Source organism: Pristiophorus japonicus, chromosome 1, assembly GCF_044704955.1.
Source record: "Pristiophorus japonicus isolate sPriJap1 chromosome 1, sPriJap1.hap1, whole genome shotgun sequence".
Lineage (NCBI taxonomy): Eukaryota > Metazoa > Chordata > Chondrichthyes > Pristiophoridae > Pristiophorus > Pristiophorus japonicus.
The window spans coordinates 306,512,231-306,530,456 of record NC_091977.1 but is presented as its reverse complement, the minus strand read 5'-3'; the positions used below and the strand labels follow the sequence as shown (position 1 = coordinate 306,530,456).

The window sequence follows — 18,226 nt, the reverse complement described above, 5'->3', positions numbered from 1 at the left end:
ACTCAGGCGCTCTACAAGGGAGCGTAAACCACCAGAGAGACTCAACCTGTGATCCCAATAAGACTTTGGGGGGGGAGGTGATGTCATGTATTCAACCAGCATTGTAACCCATGTATAAACTGACCTAAGTTGTACACCGTGAGAACACTGACCACTAGGTGGGAGACACTCCTAACCTGGACCTTCAGGTATAAAAGGGGAAGCTCCACCCACCTTCATCACTTGAGTGCTAAGGAATAAAGGATAGGTCACAGACTGACCTTCTCTCAAGCATGGGCCTCGTGTGCATTTATACTGCGTAGTAAGGACGTATCAGCGGAGGTGCGCTGAATGTTTGTGGCGGTAAAGCGGCAAATGAGGTACGGGGCCCAGAAGAGCTGAGGGCCCAGGTGCAGCACGAGCCAGCCAACACTGCGATATGTGTCACATTAGGTCCGTGCAGCAGAACAGGTCTCCAGTCGTCTTGGTTAACCCTTGCCTCTGGATAAAGGCCTAGCTCTGTCAAGCCGTGTGGTGGCTGATGTGCAACGGTCACCACGGGTTAAAAAAATCCACGCCTGGATCCTCCCCTGGAACTCAGAACTGGAATATCAGGTTCTTCATTAAAATATCTGTGAACTTATGGGGGCGCAAGTCATCCTCGTTGGAAGAACCGCCTCTGATGATGATTATTTCATAGAATTTAGCATTACATAGAACTTATAGCGCAGAAGCAGGCCACTCGGCCCAACTCTGGAATGGTTGGATGTCTGTCATTGGTTGGGGGTGGGGATGGGGGGGAGAGTGGGGTTGGTGGAAAATCCTGTCATCCAATAATGGTGCTGTACCCTTAATCGGGCGCTTGAGGCCGCCGGGTCCTCGGGTTTGCGGCGCAATGTTCGCTGGGAATTGTAGTTTCCATCCCGAGCCATCCGAGGTAGAAGAGGGAACGGGGAACTACAAGTCCCAGGATGCTCTGCGCAGAGCAGCGCCGGCCATTTGAACCGTAAGGCGGCGGGGGTGTGTGGCCGAGCATCACCTGGGCCCGCACCCAGCGACAGCCTGGTTCAGGGAGTGCAGGAAGGAAGGAAGTAGGTTTGTTTAATTTCATTTCATTTCATTTATTGCTATCGATAAATGTGTAAACCGCAAATTTTTTTTGTGTGTCAAGCAGTTGAGGTGCTGAGTCGCAGTTTACAAACACACTGCAATTGTTTAGTAGCTGGGATCGGATCAACATTTGCTGTTTCTCAGGTTCAAAAATATCAACACAAATCAATAATGGTCCTTGTTTAGGTGGAGAATTGTTTATTTTAAGAGTGATTACTATGAAAAAAGACGAGTTGCTCGTTTATTAACATTTGGTAGGTTCTCTAAAGGGACGGTGTGTTGTATTTATGAAAATAAATAGTTTAGAAACTTTTGGGTCAGGATGAGGATCATCCAGTGTTATATCACAAAAACAGGCCATTTGGCCAGTCAAGTCTGTGCTGGTATTTTTCTACTTGAGCCAAATAGTCCAATCCCACTTTCCTGCTTGCTTTCCATATCTTTTAAGATTCCTCCTTTCAAGCAATTATCTAATTTCCCTTCTAAAAGGATTTATGGACTCTGCTTTAATCTAACCATCCTGGTTGAAATAGTTTTTTTTCACCCCCAGCTTCCCCATTAATTATTTTGTGGTCATAAATGTCTATCCTCTTCTTGCTATCCTGCTAATCAATGGAAACAATTGCTATTTACATTAAGCAAAAACAAAATACTGCGGATGCTGGAGATCTGAAGATGCTTGAAATACTCAGCAGGTCAGGCAACATCTGTGGCGAGGGAAACAGTTAACGTTTCCGGTTGACGACCTTTCGTCAGAACTGGAAAAATTTAAGAGATGTAATAGGTTTTAAACAAATACAGAGGTATTGAGGGGGGAAACAAAAGGGAAGGTCTGTGATAGGTTGGAGGATTGGAGATGTTAAAAGACAAAAGGGATGATGGTGCAAGTCAAAAGGTGATGGTAATGAGACCAGTAAACAAACAAAAGATGAGTTCAGAGGAGGTGTAAATGGAAATTTCAGAATCATCAGCAATAACTGTCATCTGAAAAAATGGGGGCAGAAGTTATGATCTAAAATTGTTGAACTCAATGTTTAGTCAGGAAGGCTGTAAATTGCCCTGCAGAACGATACGGTGCTGTTCCTTGAGCTTCACAGAAACCGTGTAGGAGACAGGTTAGAGTGGAAGTGGGGTGGAGAATTAAAATGACAGGCGACCGGAAACTCAGGGTCACGCTTGCGGACTGAATGGAGGTGTTCCGCAAAGCGATCATCCAATCTGCGTTTGGTCTCCCCGATGTAGAGACCGCATCATGAGCATACTAAATTGAAAAAAGTACAAGTAAATTGCTGTTTCACCTGAAAGGAGTGTTTGGGGCCCTGGAAGGTGGGAAGGGAGGTGGTAAAAGGGAAGATGTTGCATATTTACATTATCATCATTATTAACCGGTCATAATCTTGAAGTCCTTGATCAGGTGGTAGATGTTCCTCCTGTGTGGTGTTGAAAGTTACCAGGTTTTATACAAGTTGATTGTGAGTTAGCTGACCGAAGTCAGGGTGACATTAGGGATGCTAGTGTTGCCCTTGGTGCCTCTGGACTAAGGATGGGACAATCAAGCAGGTCTCCAGTTATGACTGTTCAGTAAGTTCCACTCTGTGTTTACCCTGTATGTATTCTTACAGATCCATAAACTATGCACTGCACTGGAAGACCTTTTAAGACCACCTCTGGGTTCTTTCATTAGCTCAGCTGGCAGGTGGCTGAGCTCTACAGACCAGGAAGCTCCCAAATGTAATCTGATAGATTTGATTGGCTTCTTGTTATTTTCATTTTACTTTGATTGCCAGTGGTTAGAATATTTAGGGGTGACTGTACAACTTAGTTTCAAGAAGGTGATTTATTTTGCACCCCTGTTTAGATGTATATCCTTGGGATTTAACTTTGGAAATGGGTGATTGCATAACAAAAACAGGAATGTATGAACTATGGATTTAATTTTAATTTGCTGCTTCATTGTCTATTATTACTGTTCACAGGTTGATGCTATTACAGGATGCCTGGTCGGACGACTATAATGCCCGTGATCTCCTTCAACGCTGTGGATTCAGCAGTGTCCTCCCTGAAAACATGTCATGTTTCTATCAACACTGGAATTGAAGTCACAACAGATGTCGCACTTGCCCTTACTGAGCATGAAGGTGAGCGTGATGTAAATAGATTATTTTCCCCTGTTAAATGTGTATTATGTCTTTTTAAAAAATGACAGTTTGAAAATAAACTCCAAGACCTTTATCGAAAACCAAAATGTCTGTTCAGATACACTTTGTTTATCATAAAATTCGAAAACTCTCTTTTTGTTACTTCCATCACACTTGGGGCAGATAAAAATATGATTTCAAATAATTGTGTCTGATTAGCCTGAGAATTGATATTTTTATAAAAAAGGGTTTTGTGACTTTTCTGGCAGGGATTTCTATTGTATCTGCAATGGACGGAATACATGACTGCCTTTTTATGCAATTCCTTCACGAGGTTCCGATTGGTTGGTTTCTCACCTCTAACTTTTATTAATGTATACAGGGTTGTCACTGGAAGATAAAATGCTATTGTTATCTCACTAAAAATAAGCTTTTGTATTCAAAAGATTAGCTGAGTGCAAATACTGTCAGAATGAGCATCTGTGTAAAGCAGATGTAAGGATGTTCCTGCTGATCAGTGGAGTGTGTGATCCATCTCCTGCTGTTATCTCTTTATTGTGATTCTCGATTGATCGTTCTGTAGCCAGAAGTTCTCTAACTCTGGAGACAAATATAGTAAAAGGCAGTCAATTTGTTCTCATACTGAAATCCCCCTCCTTGTTTCTTTGTGCATAAGAACATAAGAATTAGGAACAGGAGTAGGCCATCTAGCCCCTCGAGCCTGCTCCGCCATTCAATAAGATCATGGCTGATCTGGCCGTGGACTCAGCTCCACTAACCCGCCCTCTCCCCGTAACCCTTAATTCCCTTATTGGTTAAAAATCTATCTATCTTTGACTTGAATACATTCAATAAGCTAGCCTCAACTGCTTCATTGGGCAGAGAATACCACAGATTCACAACCCTCTGGGAGAAGAAATTCCTTCTCAACTCGGTTTTAAATTGGCTCCCCCGTATTTTGAGGCTGTGCCCCCTCGTTCTAGTCTCCCCTACGAGTGGAAATAACCTCTCTGCCTCTATCCTGTCTATCCCTTTCATGATTTTAAATGTTTCTATAAGATCACCCCTCATCCTTCTGAACTCCAACGAGTAAAGACCCAGTCTACTCAATCTATCATCAGAAGGTAACCCCCTCATCTCCGGAATCAACCTAGTGAATCGTCTCTGTACCCCCTCCAAAGCCAGTATATCCTTCCTTAAGTAAGGTGACCAAAACTGCACGCAGTACTCCAGGTGCGGCCTTACCAATACCCTATACATTTGCAGCAGGACCTCCCTGCTTTTGTACTCCATCCCTCTCGCAATGAAGGCCAACATTCCATTCGCCTTCCTGATTACCTGCTGCACCTGCAAACTAACTTTTTGGGATTCATGCACAAGGACCCCCCAGGTCTCTCTGCACCACAGCATGTTGTAATTTCTCCCCATTCAAATAATATTCCCTTTTTACTGTTTTTTTTTCCCAAGGTGGATGACCTCACACTTTCCGACATTGTATTCCATCTGCCAAACCTTAGCCCATTCGCTTAACCTATCCAAATCTCTTTGCAGCCTCTTTGTGTCCTCTATACAACCCGCTTTCCCACTAATCTTAGAGTCATCTGCAAATTTTGTTACACTACACTCTGTCCCCTCTTCCAGGTCATCTATGTATATTGTAAACAGTTGTGGTCCCAGCACCGATCCCTGTGGCACACCACTAACCACCGATTTCCAACCTGAAAAGGACCCATTTATCCCGACTCTCTACTTTCTGTTCGCCAGCCAATTCTCTATCCATGCTAATACATTTCCTCTGACTCCGCGTACCTCTATCTTCTGCAGTAACATTTTGTGTGGCACCTTATCGAATGCCTTTTGGAAATCTAAATGCACCACATCCATCGGTACACCTCTATCCACCATGCTCGTTATATCCTCAAAGAATTCCAGTCAATTAGTTAAACATGATTTCCCCTTCATGAATCCATGTTGCGTCTGCTTGATTGCACTATTCCTATCTAGATGTCCCGCTATTTCTTCCTTAATGATAGCTTCAAGCATTTTCCCCACTACAGATGTTAAACTAACCGGCCTATAGTTACCTGCCTTTTGTCTGCCCCCTTTTTTTAAACAGAGGCATTACATTAGCTGCTTTCCAATCCGCTGGTAACTCCCCAGACTCCAGAGAATTTTGGTAGATTATAACGAATGCATCTGCTATAACTTCCGCCATCTCTTTTAATACCCTGGGATGCATTTCATCAGGACCAGGGGACTTGTCTACCTTGAGTCCCATTAGCCTGTCCAGCACTACCCCCCTAGTGATAGTGATTGTCTCAAGGTCCTCCCATCCCACATTCCTGTGACCAGCAATTTTTGGCATGGTTTTTGTGTCTTCCACTGTGAAGACCGAAGCAAAATAATTGTTTAACGTCTCAGCCATTTCCACATATCCCATTATTAAATCCCCCTTCTCATCTTCTAAGGGACCAACATTTACTTTAGTCACTCTTTTCCGTTTTATATATCTGTAAAAGCTTTCACTATCTGTTTTTATGTTTTGCGCAAGTTTACCTTCGTAATCTATCTTTCCTTTCTTTATTGCTTTTTTAGTCATTCTTTGCTGTTGTTTAAAATTTTCCCAATCCTCTAGTTTCCCACTAACCTTGGCCACCTGATATGCATTGGTCTTTGATTTGATACTCTCCTTTATTTCCTTGGTTATCCACGGCTGGTTCTCCCTTCTCTTACCGCCCTTCTTTTTCACTGGAATATATTTTTGTTGTGCACTATGAAAGAGCTCCTTAAAAGTCCTCCACTGTTCCTCAATTGTGCCACCGTTTAGTCTGTATTTCCAGTCTACTTTAGCCAACTCTGCCCTCATCCCACTGTAGTCCCGTTTGTTTAAGCATAGTATGCTCGTTTCTGACACAACTTCCTCACCCTCAATCTGTATTACAAATTCAACCATACTGTGATCACTCATTCCGAGAGGATCTTTTACTAGGAGATTGTTTATTTTTCCTGTCTCATTACACAGGACCAGATCTAAGATAGCTTGCTCCCTTGTAGGTTCTGTTACATACTGTTCTAAGAAACAATCCTGTATGCATTCTATGAATTCCACCTCCAGGCTACCCCGTGCGATTTGAGTTGACCAATCGATATGTAGGTTAAAATCCCCCATGACTACTGCCGTTCCTTTTTCACATGCCTCCATTATTCCCTTGATTATTGCCCGCCCCACCGTGAAGTTATTATTTGGGGGCCTATAAACTACGCCCACCAGTGACTTTTTCCCCTTACTATCTCTAATCTCCACCCACAATGATTCAACATTTTGTTCATTAGAGCCAATATCGTCTCTCACAACTGCCCTGATATCATCATTCATTAACAGAGCTACCCCACCTCCTTTTCCTTCTTGTCTATCTTTCCGAATCGTCAGATACCCCTCTATGTTTAATTCCCAGTCTTGGCCACCCTGCAACCATGTTTCTGTAATGGCCACCAAATCATACCCATTTGTAATGATTTGTGCCGTCAACTCATTTACTTTATTTCGAATGCTGCATGCATTTAGGTTGAGTGTTTTAATCCTGGTTTTTAAACCATAATTTTTAGTTTTGACCCCTCCTGCAGCCCCTTTATATTCAGTCGCCCTTTTTGTTTTTTGCCTTGGGTTTCTCTGCCCTCCACTTTTACTCATCTCCTTTCTGTCTTTTGCTTTTGTCTCCTTTTTGTTTCCCTCTGTCTCCCTGCATTGGTTCCTATCCCCCTGCCATATTAGTTTAACTCCTCCCCAACAGCACTAGCAAACACTCCCCCTAGGATATTGGTTCTGGTTCTGCTCAGGTGCAGACCGTCCGGTCTGTCCTGGTCCCACCTCCCCCAGAACCTGTTCCAATGCCCCAGGAATTTGAATCCCTCCCTGCTGCACCACTGCTCAAGCCACGTATTCATCTGAGCTATCCTGCGATTCCTACTCTGACTAGCACGTGGCACTGGTAGCAATCCCGAGATTACTACTTTTGAAGTCCTACTTTTTAATTTAGCTCCTAGCTTCTTAAATTCGTCTCGTAGGACCTCATCCCTTTTTTTACCTATGTCATTGGTACCAATGTGCACCACGACAGCTGGCTGTTCTCCCTCCCTTTTTAGAATGTCCTGCACCCGCTCCGAGACATCCTTGACCCTTGCACCAGGGAGGCAACATACCATCCTGGAGTCTCGGTTGCCGCCGCAGAAATGCCTATCTATTCCCCTTACAATTGAATCCCCTATCCCTATCGCTCTCCCACTCTTTTTCCTGCCCTCCTGTACAACAGAGCCTGCCATGGTGCCATGAACTTGGCTGCTGCTGCCGTCCCCTGATGAGTCATCCCCCTCAACAGTACTCAAAGCAGTGTATCTGTTTTGCAGGGGGATGACTGCAGGAGACCCCTGCACTACCTTCCTTGCACTGCTCTTCCTGCTGGTCTTCCATTCCCTAGCTGGCTGTGGACCCTTCACCTGCGGTAAGACCAACTCGCTACACGTGCTACTCACGTCATTCTCAGCATTGTGGATGCTCCAGAGTGAATCCACCCTCGGCTCCAATTCCGCAACGCGGTCCGTCAGGAGCTGGAGGCGGATACGTTTCCCGCACACGTCTTCGTCAGGGACACCGGAAGTGTCCCTGAGTTCCCACATGGTACAGGAGGAGCATATCATGTGACCGAGCTCTCCTGCCATGACTTAACCCTTAGATACCCTTGAATTGGCAACAACAATGTTAACAGCTTACTTACTGATATAAAAAATATAAAGAAAAGCTACTCACCAATCACCATCCAATCATTTACCCCCTTGGCTGTGACGTCACCTTTTGATTTCTTTCTACTTCTTTTTTGCCTTCTCTCCCTGCTGTAGCTGCACAAGCTGGGCCTTTATAGCGAGGGGATTTGAATACAGGGGCAGGGAGGTGTTGCTACAGTTGTACAGGGCCTTGGTGAGGCCACACCTGGAGTATTGTGTACAGTTTTGGTCTCCTAACTTGAGGAAGGACATTCTTGCTATTGAGGGAGTGCAGCGAAGGTTCACCAGACTGATTCCCGGGATGGCGGGACTGACCTATCAAGAAAGATTGGATCAACTGGGCTTGTATTCACTGGAGTTCAGAAGAATGAGAGGGGACCTCATAGAAACGTTTAAAATTCTGACGGGTTTAGACAGGTTAGATGCAGAAAGAATGTTCCCAATGTTGGGGAAGTCCAGAACCAGGGGTCACAGTCTGAGGATAAGGGGTAAGCCATTTAGGACCGAGATAAGGAGAAACTTCTTCACCCAGAGAGTGGTGAACCTGTGGAATTCTCTACCACAGAAAGTTGTTGAGGCCAATTCACTAAATATATTCAAAAGGGAGTTAGATGAAGTCCTTACTACTCGGGGGATCAAGGGTTATGGCGAGAAAGCAGGAAGGGGGTACTGAAGTTTCATATTCAGCCATGAACTCATTGAATAGCGGTACAAGCTAGAAAGGCTGAATGGCCTACTCCTGCACCTATTTTCTATGTTTCTATGTTTCTATGTTTCACCAACCACGAACTCTCGCCTCTCGGACTGCCGCCGACTCTCGCTGCCGCTGGGCCTTTATAGGCCTCACCAACCACGAACTGCCGCCGCCTCACCACGCATCTGGGCCTTTATAGGCCTCACCAACGCCACGCACTCCCGCCTCTCGGACTGATCGGACTTGTAGCTACTCTCACCTCTCAGCCTTGCATTCTCATGACGAGTAACTAAATAAAAAAATCCAAATTTATCAGTACCTTACCGGGTACTGCTGACAACGTTGCTGTCAACGACCCGGCCGTGTTCTGCGCATGCGCCCCCCCCCCCCCCCCCCCGGCTGGGAATGATACAGGACCAGGGAGGTTGCCGGACCAAAGAGTGCAGGTTCAACCTGTATCGCTATAGCTGGTCACCATTTGGCGAATTTTGCAACATCCAGCAATAGCGGTACCCTGGCCGTAAAAAAAAAAAAATTATTCTGCCGCGATTATCGCTCAAAAATGTGCGAAATCGCTAAAACCCAAATGATGGGTACAAACAATCGCTCGGAATGGCTGAGGTCGGGGTTAATCTAGTATGACCTTTGAATTAGTGGCAATAGGATAACTATATCCATGGTCTGCATATAGGCTGTTCATTAACTTCATTGAGTACTTGTAATGATCTGGAACTTGATTAATATAACATTAATAGCTCTAGTGCTGTTTTTATCATATGCTACAGCACCTGGGTGAGTTTGTACAAACTCCTGTTACTGGAAGTATTGATGGCGTAGTGAATACATACTTAATGCTAGGTCCAAATCATGCCCAGACTGTTGGGATAAAAGTTTCTGCTGTCTGAATACTTCAATGTAAAATGGGTTTGGGCAATTTTAACCTAGGCCTTGCTGGTTCTGGGGTCACGATACAAACCTGCCTCTAATTCTGCACCAATTACAGTCTCACTCAGACATGGTGTAGTGGAAATTGCAAAACTTGTGTTGCAGTAGGTTGGGGTTCAGGTTGGATGCTGATGGGGAAGTGCCCTGAGATAGAAAGTGTTCCATTCCCCAGAAATTGACAGTTTAAAAAGAAAACCTCCCTAATGTGGCTTGTCATGTATCTTACATTATTATGTATAATTGTATCCTAACATGCTATACATGACTGTCATAAGATATGACCTGTAACCATCAGCATACCTTACCACCAAGGGTGCACTTGCAAGAGACAGGTATATAAGGGCAGGTCTCAGGCAAGTGCAGCATTCCAGAACTGTGAAATAAAGGTGCAGGTCCAGAGTGACCTTGACTTCACTACATGCCTCGTGTGAATCTGTACTGAGGGGACAGGACTTTACATGGCTAACATTGTTGCTAATATACAAACAATTTAGAGGTTTATCTTGTTCTTTCACAATCACAGTATAAACCATTATTGATTTGATCATAAATACAGTAGTAAAATTTGGTAGTGATGCACCACAGGGATACCTGTTTTAGCCTTAATATAGTGTCTTCAGTGGTTTGAGATACTTGTGCTTCCTTGATGCTGTTTACTCCATTACTGCAGTGGCAGGGGTTTGTGTGATCTGGTCACAAATGGTCAAGGCTCAATGTAACAAAAAATGAGCTGTGTTCAAGTATTGTGTTACAAACTCTTAGGTTTTGTTGTGGTGAGTCTTCAAGCCAAGTCAATTACGTAGGGCTGGATTACACAAAATAATTGTTTAAATTAAAAAAAAATCTCCACATTTAAATATTTTGGGGATGTAAATTGTTTCTTTCAGGAATTGGATTGCAGAATTGGTTGTGTTGCAAATGTATTTTGGTAATAAAATAGACAAAGGCTGCAGCAGTCCTATGTCAGTGTGTCAAGAATGAGCTTGAACAAATCAACACTGAGCATTACAAAAGATGCCGCAGAAGAACGCACGCTACAGCCAGTTGAGCTCCACTTCTTTCCTTTCCTAACTTTCTAACAATGGTATCGCTTTTTAAACTCCGATAAAAGGCCATTACATCAGCTCCTCCATCTGCTTCACTTTTGGTTTTACGTTAGGTGTTATTAGCTCAACATAAAGCTCCAGATGTAACATATCTTAACATGTACAGAAATGAATGAACATTTTGATGTATACCAGATTAGAACTATCCAAGGCTATTTTATATGACAGCAGTTACAGCTTTACAGAGTTGTTAACTTGCCTGTCAGCTACATTTGCAGGTTTTTAGTTTTATGTTTTTAACTGTAGAGCTTGATATAAAATGGAACCTTTTCATACAAAATGGATTCCTTTACTAGCTCTTGATCATAATCTCTAACAATTGGGATACTGTTCCTTTACCTCTGGAAGTAAACTAATGGAATGAATGTCTACTTTCTTTGGTTCCTGAGAGAATGAATAAGAATAGTTGCAATCCACCTTGTAACACACACATGTCAACCACATAAAATTGCCTGTAATTCAGAACCAATTGATTTGTCAGATGCCACATGGGTGGTTCCTATTCGAAGTGGAGAGTGTACTCTGGTGCATTAGATGCTGATGTCTAAACTGCAGCCTATGGGCCACATGCAGCCCTTGAGCCTTGACAAGCCAAACCTCGAAGCCTATATGCATTTATATTGTTTGTTGGTTTGTCTTGTATCAGTTTTGTGAGTCTGATGAGCTGTTACAATCTGGAATGCACTGCCTGAAAGGGTGGTGGAAGCAGATTCAATAGTATCTTTCAAAAGGAAATTAGTTATAAACTTGAAAAGGAAAAATTTGCAAAGCAGGGAAGTGGAACTAATTGGATAGCTTTTTCACAGTGCTGGCATGAGCACAATGGGCCACATTGCCGCCTCCTTTGCTGTAAGAATCTATGATCTGCTGTTCTCAACAACTTGAGACACATTCAAATTAATGGAAGCATGGATTTAAACTTCACACCTAGCCCCCCAAACTTGTCCCATCTCCGAGCAGTTAAGGGTGCTACTCAAATGGTGTTGTGCACTGTCCAGAAAGCCTCATGATTATGCTATATCCAAATAACCCTAGAAGTAACAGTAAACTATGGGCAGATTTTAAGATGAATATGAGCTCTTCAACTGGAACCATCTCAAAACTGAGTTCAGAATTGGTACTATTCTAAACCAGGCTCCTTTTTGGAATAGGTCTAATGCTGCAGCCAGTTTGGATTATGTATGTTTCATAACCCAGTATACACTAGCAGCAGATTTGGAACTTCCTTCTGTCTTCCCAATACTGCTTTAATTTGTATGTGGATTTGATGTGCTTTAGTTATTACTGCTATTCCCAGTAGGGGGTCGTATTGCCAATGATTTGTATGATCTGCAGTTCAAAATCTATTGCATGCTCTGAAATATTCTCAGAATTTCAGTGGTAATAATTGTGGAAAAAAAATCTGATCACTGACGAGGATTGTGAGTTGCAGTTAAAATTTGATCACAGCTATTCAGCAGTCCAATTGGGACAGCTGTGTTCATTTTAACTATGAGGATTCAATTATTGAGCCCCAGTTGTGGAATTGAGCTTTCGTTTGGATGAAGTATAATCCTTTGCTGCACTTGACCTGAGAGATGTTGAGGCTGACACTTGAGACAGAAGGTGAGATTAGCCCCATTAATCACTATTGACATTGGTCATCTTAATGTGCCTAGAGCATTGTATTTTTTTTAAAGCACATTTTTACTTTTATTGCATTCTGATGCAGTTGGAATGGAAAGTTACTTTCAGAGGCGACTGGTAAATATGTTCTGTGCAAAAACAGAGATTCTGACAGCTATCATTTTTACATTATTCACTGAACTACATTACCCCTTTCATTTGCTCACTGCATTGTCTGAGAACTCTTTGCAAGTCATGCATGTGGTCTTTTAAATAATGTGACAGTGCAAAGCAACAAGTCATATATATTTCAAAGTGTCAATATGATAAGTTGTTTAATTCTGCTTCCACCCTCCCCTTCTACAATCATTGGATTCACAGCGAGTAGGTTCTTTTATTAAAGAAAGACTTGCATTTATACAGCACCTTTTACAATCTCGGGACATCCCAAAACACTTTACGGACAATGTAATAGTTTGTAATCGCTGTTGTAATGTAGGAAACGCGGCCATGAATTTGTGCCCAGCAAGGTCCCACAAATAGCAAAGTGATAATGATCATATAATCTGTTTGTGATGTTGGTTGATGGATAAGTATTGGCAGGACACTGGAGATAATTCCCTGCTCTTCTTCGAAATAGTGCCATGGCATCTTTTACGTCCAGTTGAGAGGGCAGATGGGACTTTGGTTTAACATCTCACACTGATGCCCCCTAGTTCTCCCCTGCTTATCTTGCTCAAGTAACTATCCACTTGGACAGAATCTAATCCCTTCATATGTTTAAAGACCTCAATCATATCCCTGCAAAGGCTGTGTTTTTCCACGTTAAAAAGTCTCTAAGCATAATAACTGTGGGCCCTAAAACTAGCTATCAGTCAAGTTTCCACCCTCTGAAACTTGATATCACTGAACACATGAAGGGTCCAAAACTGGACCCAGTATTCCCGGTACGGTCAGAGCAAGGCTTTGTACATGATAACGATTGTACTTTTAGTTTTATATTTAATTGTTCTAGCTGTAAATCCAAGCACCCTATTTGCTTTTGTAACAGCCTTGTGATATTAATCACTTGTGGCTCGTGAACTATAACCCGCAGGTCCTTTACCCGCTCAGATGCCTGGAATGAGCAGCCCTGCATGGTGCGTACATGCTTAGAGTTGCACATCCCCTAATGCGTCACTTTGCACTTAATTATGGCCTGAATTTTGTGGTCAGCGGTGAAGGAACGCTGTTCATTAAGCTTACAGCTGCCCACTGACTTTTCAAAGGCTCTTGGTTGGAAACGTATGGTCTTTAGAGATCCTTTTCAGCTATGCACCCTCTATAGGGGATCCGTGGCGTATGAGAGCAGGTCAAAAAACTGTGTGTCTCTTCAACCAACCAGATTGAAGAATCCTCACTGAGACATGCAGAATCTAAACCATGAAGTATAAAATAGAATATTTTAATTAAATGTAAAACCATGTACAGAAAGCAAAATAAAGAGAGGGAACGAAAGATGGGATTGAGTGAGATAAAAGATTTTAATTTTAGTTTTTAAAAAAAAAAAAATCTCCCAACAATAATTAAATTCTGAAGGAATGAGACTCCACACTTGTCAAAGTAAATTTTCAGTGTCGGAGAGATTGTTTGGCAGTAATTAAGACTTATCAATTAAAAATTCAGTTACACCTGAATGCACCAGCCCTACATTTTTTTGGTGTGTTTAGTGGGTAAGTAAAAACTTTACGGCCTTGCATATATTCCAATACCGAGTCTATTGACAAGGTACCAGTGATGCGCAGCTTGTGGAGAACCGGGACAAATCGGACAGCAACTACTGGATTTCCACATTTAACTGCACATGTGCAGACTCTGGAAGTTGCTGTCCGATTTACTCCCATTATTCTGAATTCAAAATCCAGGCCATTATAAAAAGGCAAATGCCAGACATGGGGCCCATTCCTCCACTACCTCTGAATTCGCCTACAACCTATTTTTCTCATCTAAGGACTTAAACCCTTACATATCTTTGTATCACCCGCAAGCCTGAAGATCATTCCTCCAGTGCCGCCTTCATTGCACTTTGAAGATGCCACTTGACATGTGATGTGAAATAAAAAGGAAAACCTGTGAATACTTGGGACCTGAAATAAAAAAAGAGAAAATGCACAGCAGGTCAGACAAATCTGAAAGGGAAAAATGGGTTCAAGTTTGTGATATCTTCACAGAACACCGCACACACAGCTTCCTAACATGGCAGGCTGCTCTGTCGGAACTCTCCGGAAAGTGCCTGTTCTGTTTAATGATTAACTATACAGTTGCCGTGCACAATACATCCACATCCACAGTGTGGAGCTACAAACATTACAAGCTTACAGACATTACACTTCTTCCTCCTTAATGAAAAAGCCATTATAACAAACATCATAAATAACTTTTATTTTTATACATATTTATAAATTTAACTTTGCCACTGTTTCGAAGAGGATACCTTCGCTCTCGAACAGAACCTTCCAAACATGGTGTTGATTTCACACTCATTTGAGGCTCATCCTGAGGAACATTTTCCTCCATGAAATTTCCTTGATTTTCATTTGCACTCACTCTAACTTCAGGCTCTTTGTTTTCCTGACTCGGACTCAGACTTTCATTCTGATTCTCTCCTGGATTTGTTTCCAGTACATTGGATTTAGGATTTGCCACTGGTATATCAAAACTATCTGAAAAGTCAGAAATAATTGAATCATTCCCACCTTCAACTCCTTCCATGTCTGTAGGTAAAATATGATCAATATGGACAAACCTAACCTGTCCATTATCAAACATCTTTTCCAAATATGTGCGAGGACCACATATCTTCACCACTCTTCCGGGTAACCACTTTAACCATTTATGGTGATGGTTCTTCACTCTCACCTTCTGGTTTAATTTCACTCTTCTCTCTTTTACTCTCCCTTTTATCGTGATTCTCTTTTTATCTTATTTGTGTCTCTTCTACAGACTGTGCCAAATTTGGCTTTAACAATGAGAATCTGGTTTGTGGCTGTCGTTTGAGAAACAACTCTGCTGGTGTTCTACCAGTAGTTGTATGAGGAGTATTTCGATATGTAATCAAAAGATTAGCCAATTTGTGATCCAATGACAACTGTCGTTTTCTTGGATTTGGATCTAACATTTGTTTTGAGGGCACGTTTGACAATTTGTACAGTGCTCTCTGCTGCACCATTCGAAGCAGGGTGGTATGGTGGAACCTTGGTATGTTTCACACCATTTTTGCTTGTGAATTGTGCCAATTCTTCTGAACGAAATTGTGGTCCATTATCTGAAACAATTTCTTCAGGGAGGCCAAATGCAGAAAATAATTTTCCTAAAATGTCCAATGTTTTACTTGTTGTTTTCCACATTGGAAACACCCCTACCCACTTTGAATGGCTATCAATTACAATGAACAATTGTTGTCTTTCTAACTCAGCAAAATCAATATGTAGCCTTTGCCACACCCTGGGCGGCCATTTCCATGGCTGTAATGGTACTGCTGGTGGTTGCTTGCTTACCGATTGACATGTCGTACACTGATTCACGATGTACTCTATGGCCCCAAGTTTCCACATGATTTGCTCCTGATTTTTAGGAGCAACTGGTGGAGAATGGAGTATCTTAGAAATCGGAATTCTCCACATTTAAGTTTTCTGCAGTTCTAGTCAGGTAGAACAGTTTCACTTTTGAACAGGATTTTATTTTCAAAAGGGGGCGTGTCCGGCCACTGACGTCTGATTTGAAAGTTTCCACAGTGAAAACGTACTCCAAACTAACTTAGAATGGAGCAAGTGAAGATTTTTGTAGGCTTGAAAAAACCTTGTCTACACATTAAAAAATCAGGCGCAGGTTACAAATTAGGCGTCCGGAACGAGGTGGGGGGGTAGCGGGGGGAAGGGAAGTCACTACATTCTACAATAAATCCTTAGTTATACATACAAATATTATACAAATAAATCCAACCTGAATAAACATTTATAAGCAAAGAAAAGATTAAATAAACCATGTTCCTACCTGTGTGAAAGTGCTTCAGGCAGGCCTTTCAGGCAGCCATTCCCGACGGCGGCGGGGGAGAGGCAGTGAGAAGGCTGCAGGAAGCCTCAGAAGTTGAGGCAGCCATTCCCGACGGGCCTGACCGACGGCAGGGGGAGAAAGCTGCAAGAAGCCTCAGTGCTGATTATGGAAGGGCAATGTGGTTTTATTAAAAAATGTTAAAAATTGAACAACTACAAAGAATTTGAATAGTCTCAAACAAGTGCATGTGTCCCGTTTATCACAGTCTATCTTTAATTACAGAATGCACTCCCTCACCCTCACACACAGAAATATCAAGAAAATTAAAATACAAGCCTTTGCAAGGGTTCAATAAACAAATTTTTACTTTTTCTGCAGCACTTTTTAAAATGGCCAAGTGCCAATGTTTCCTTCACACTGCGCGTGCGCGAACGCTCCAACGCGCACGCGCAGGGTTGCCGGCACAAAAAAAACTCATTTAAATGGTACCCGCCCCCTCCTACTTACAAAATTGGCGCGAGTGGAAACTTGGGGCCACAATCTTTATCCAAGACCTGGCCACCATAAATAACTGTGCAAAACTCTTGGTCAAGCACATTCCCAGGTGCTGGTCATGGAGGTCTCCTAATAATTTGGACCTGAATTTCTTTGGTATAACCACTCTTGCACCCCACATGATACAATCTTTATCTACTGATAATTCATTCCTACGAATGAAGAATGGATGTGTATCTTTGTCTGTTACCTGGTTTGGCCATCCAGTTGCAATATACTCATACACCTTTGACATCACTGGGTCACGTTTGGTTGCTCTACCAATCTCTTCAGCTGTGACTGGTAGTTCATCAATGTATGAAAAATAAAACACTTCTTCCCTATCGGGTGTAACCTGTGATGGGGAAGGCAATCTAGACATTGCATCAACATTACTGTGATCAGCTGATCGTCTGTATTCAATATCATATGTATATGCTGACAAAGTCAAAGCCCATCTCTGCATTCGGGCTGCAGCTAATGTTGGAACTGGGGACTTTGGATGGAGGATTGCTATTAGGGGCTTATGGTCCGTAACGATGGTAAACTTACAACCATACAAATATTTGTGAAACTTCTTGACCCCAAAAATGAATGCCAAAGCTTCCCTTTCAATTTGCGCATAATTTCTCTCACTGACACTGAGAGTGCGTGAAGCAAAAGCAATTGGTCTCTCCTCCCCACTACTTAATACATGAGAGATTACTGCCCCAACTCCATATGGAGAGGCATCACATGCTAGTTTAATCTCCTTAGATATGTCATAGTGAACTAACATGGTGCTCTCTACCAATTTGTTTTTACACTCCTTGAATGCTGTATCGCATGCTGTCGACCACTTCCACTGGACCTATTTTTTCAAAAGTTCATTCAGTGGATGTAATACTGTAGCCAAATTTGGTAGGAACTTCCCATAATAGTTCAAAAGACCCAAGAATGAACCAAGTTCAGTGACATTCTTGGGAGTGGGTGCATTTCTAATTGCATCCAATTTTTCCTTGATCGGATGTAAACCATCTTTGTCTACTCTACCTTACGTACTCCACTGAGTTTTTAACTAACTCACACTTACGAGCAGACACTCGTACTCTGTGCTTCTCTAGCCGTTTGAGGACTTCATTCAAAATGTTATTATGAATTTGCCTATTTGGTGCTGAAATTAGTATGTCATCCAAATAACATAGTACCCCTTCAATACCTTGCAAAATCTGATTCATCACCCCTTGGAATATGGCAGGGGCGGAAGATACTCCATATGGTAGCCTATTAAATTGATATAGGCCTAGATGAGTGTTTATAGTCAA

At 42.4% G+C, this 18,226-nt stretch overlaps 1 protein-coding gene across 3 annotated transcripts in view; it reads left to right on the top strand.

The window, feature by feature from the left end:
• The first annotated feature begins 292 nt into the window (after positions 1 to 292).
• Positions 293 to 18,226, top strand: part of nsmce2 (NSE2 (MMS21) homolog, SMC5-SMC6 complex SUMO ligase) — a 286,626-nt gene continuing 268,692 nt past the window's right edge. The window contains exons 1-2 of one of the 3 annotated variants that reach the window (XM_070873392.1): positions 293 to 359; positions 3,066 to 3,227. In XM_070873392.1, the coding sequence (XP_070729493.1) occupies positions 3,083 to 3,227 (145 nt within the window). In that variant the 5' untranslated portion in view covers positions 293 to 359; positions 3,066 to 3,082. Of the gene's footprint in view, positions 360 to 978; positions 1,075 to 3,065; positions 3,228 to 18,226 lie in introns of those variants that run through there. The other 2 variants (XM_070873319.1, XM_070873341.1) reach the window with 2 other exon arrangements.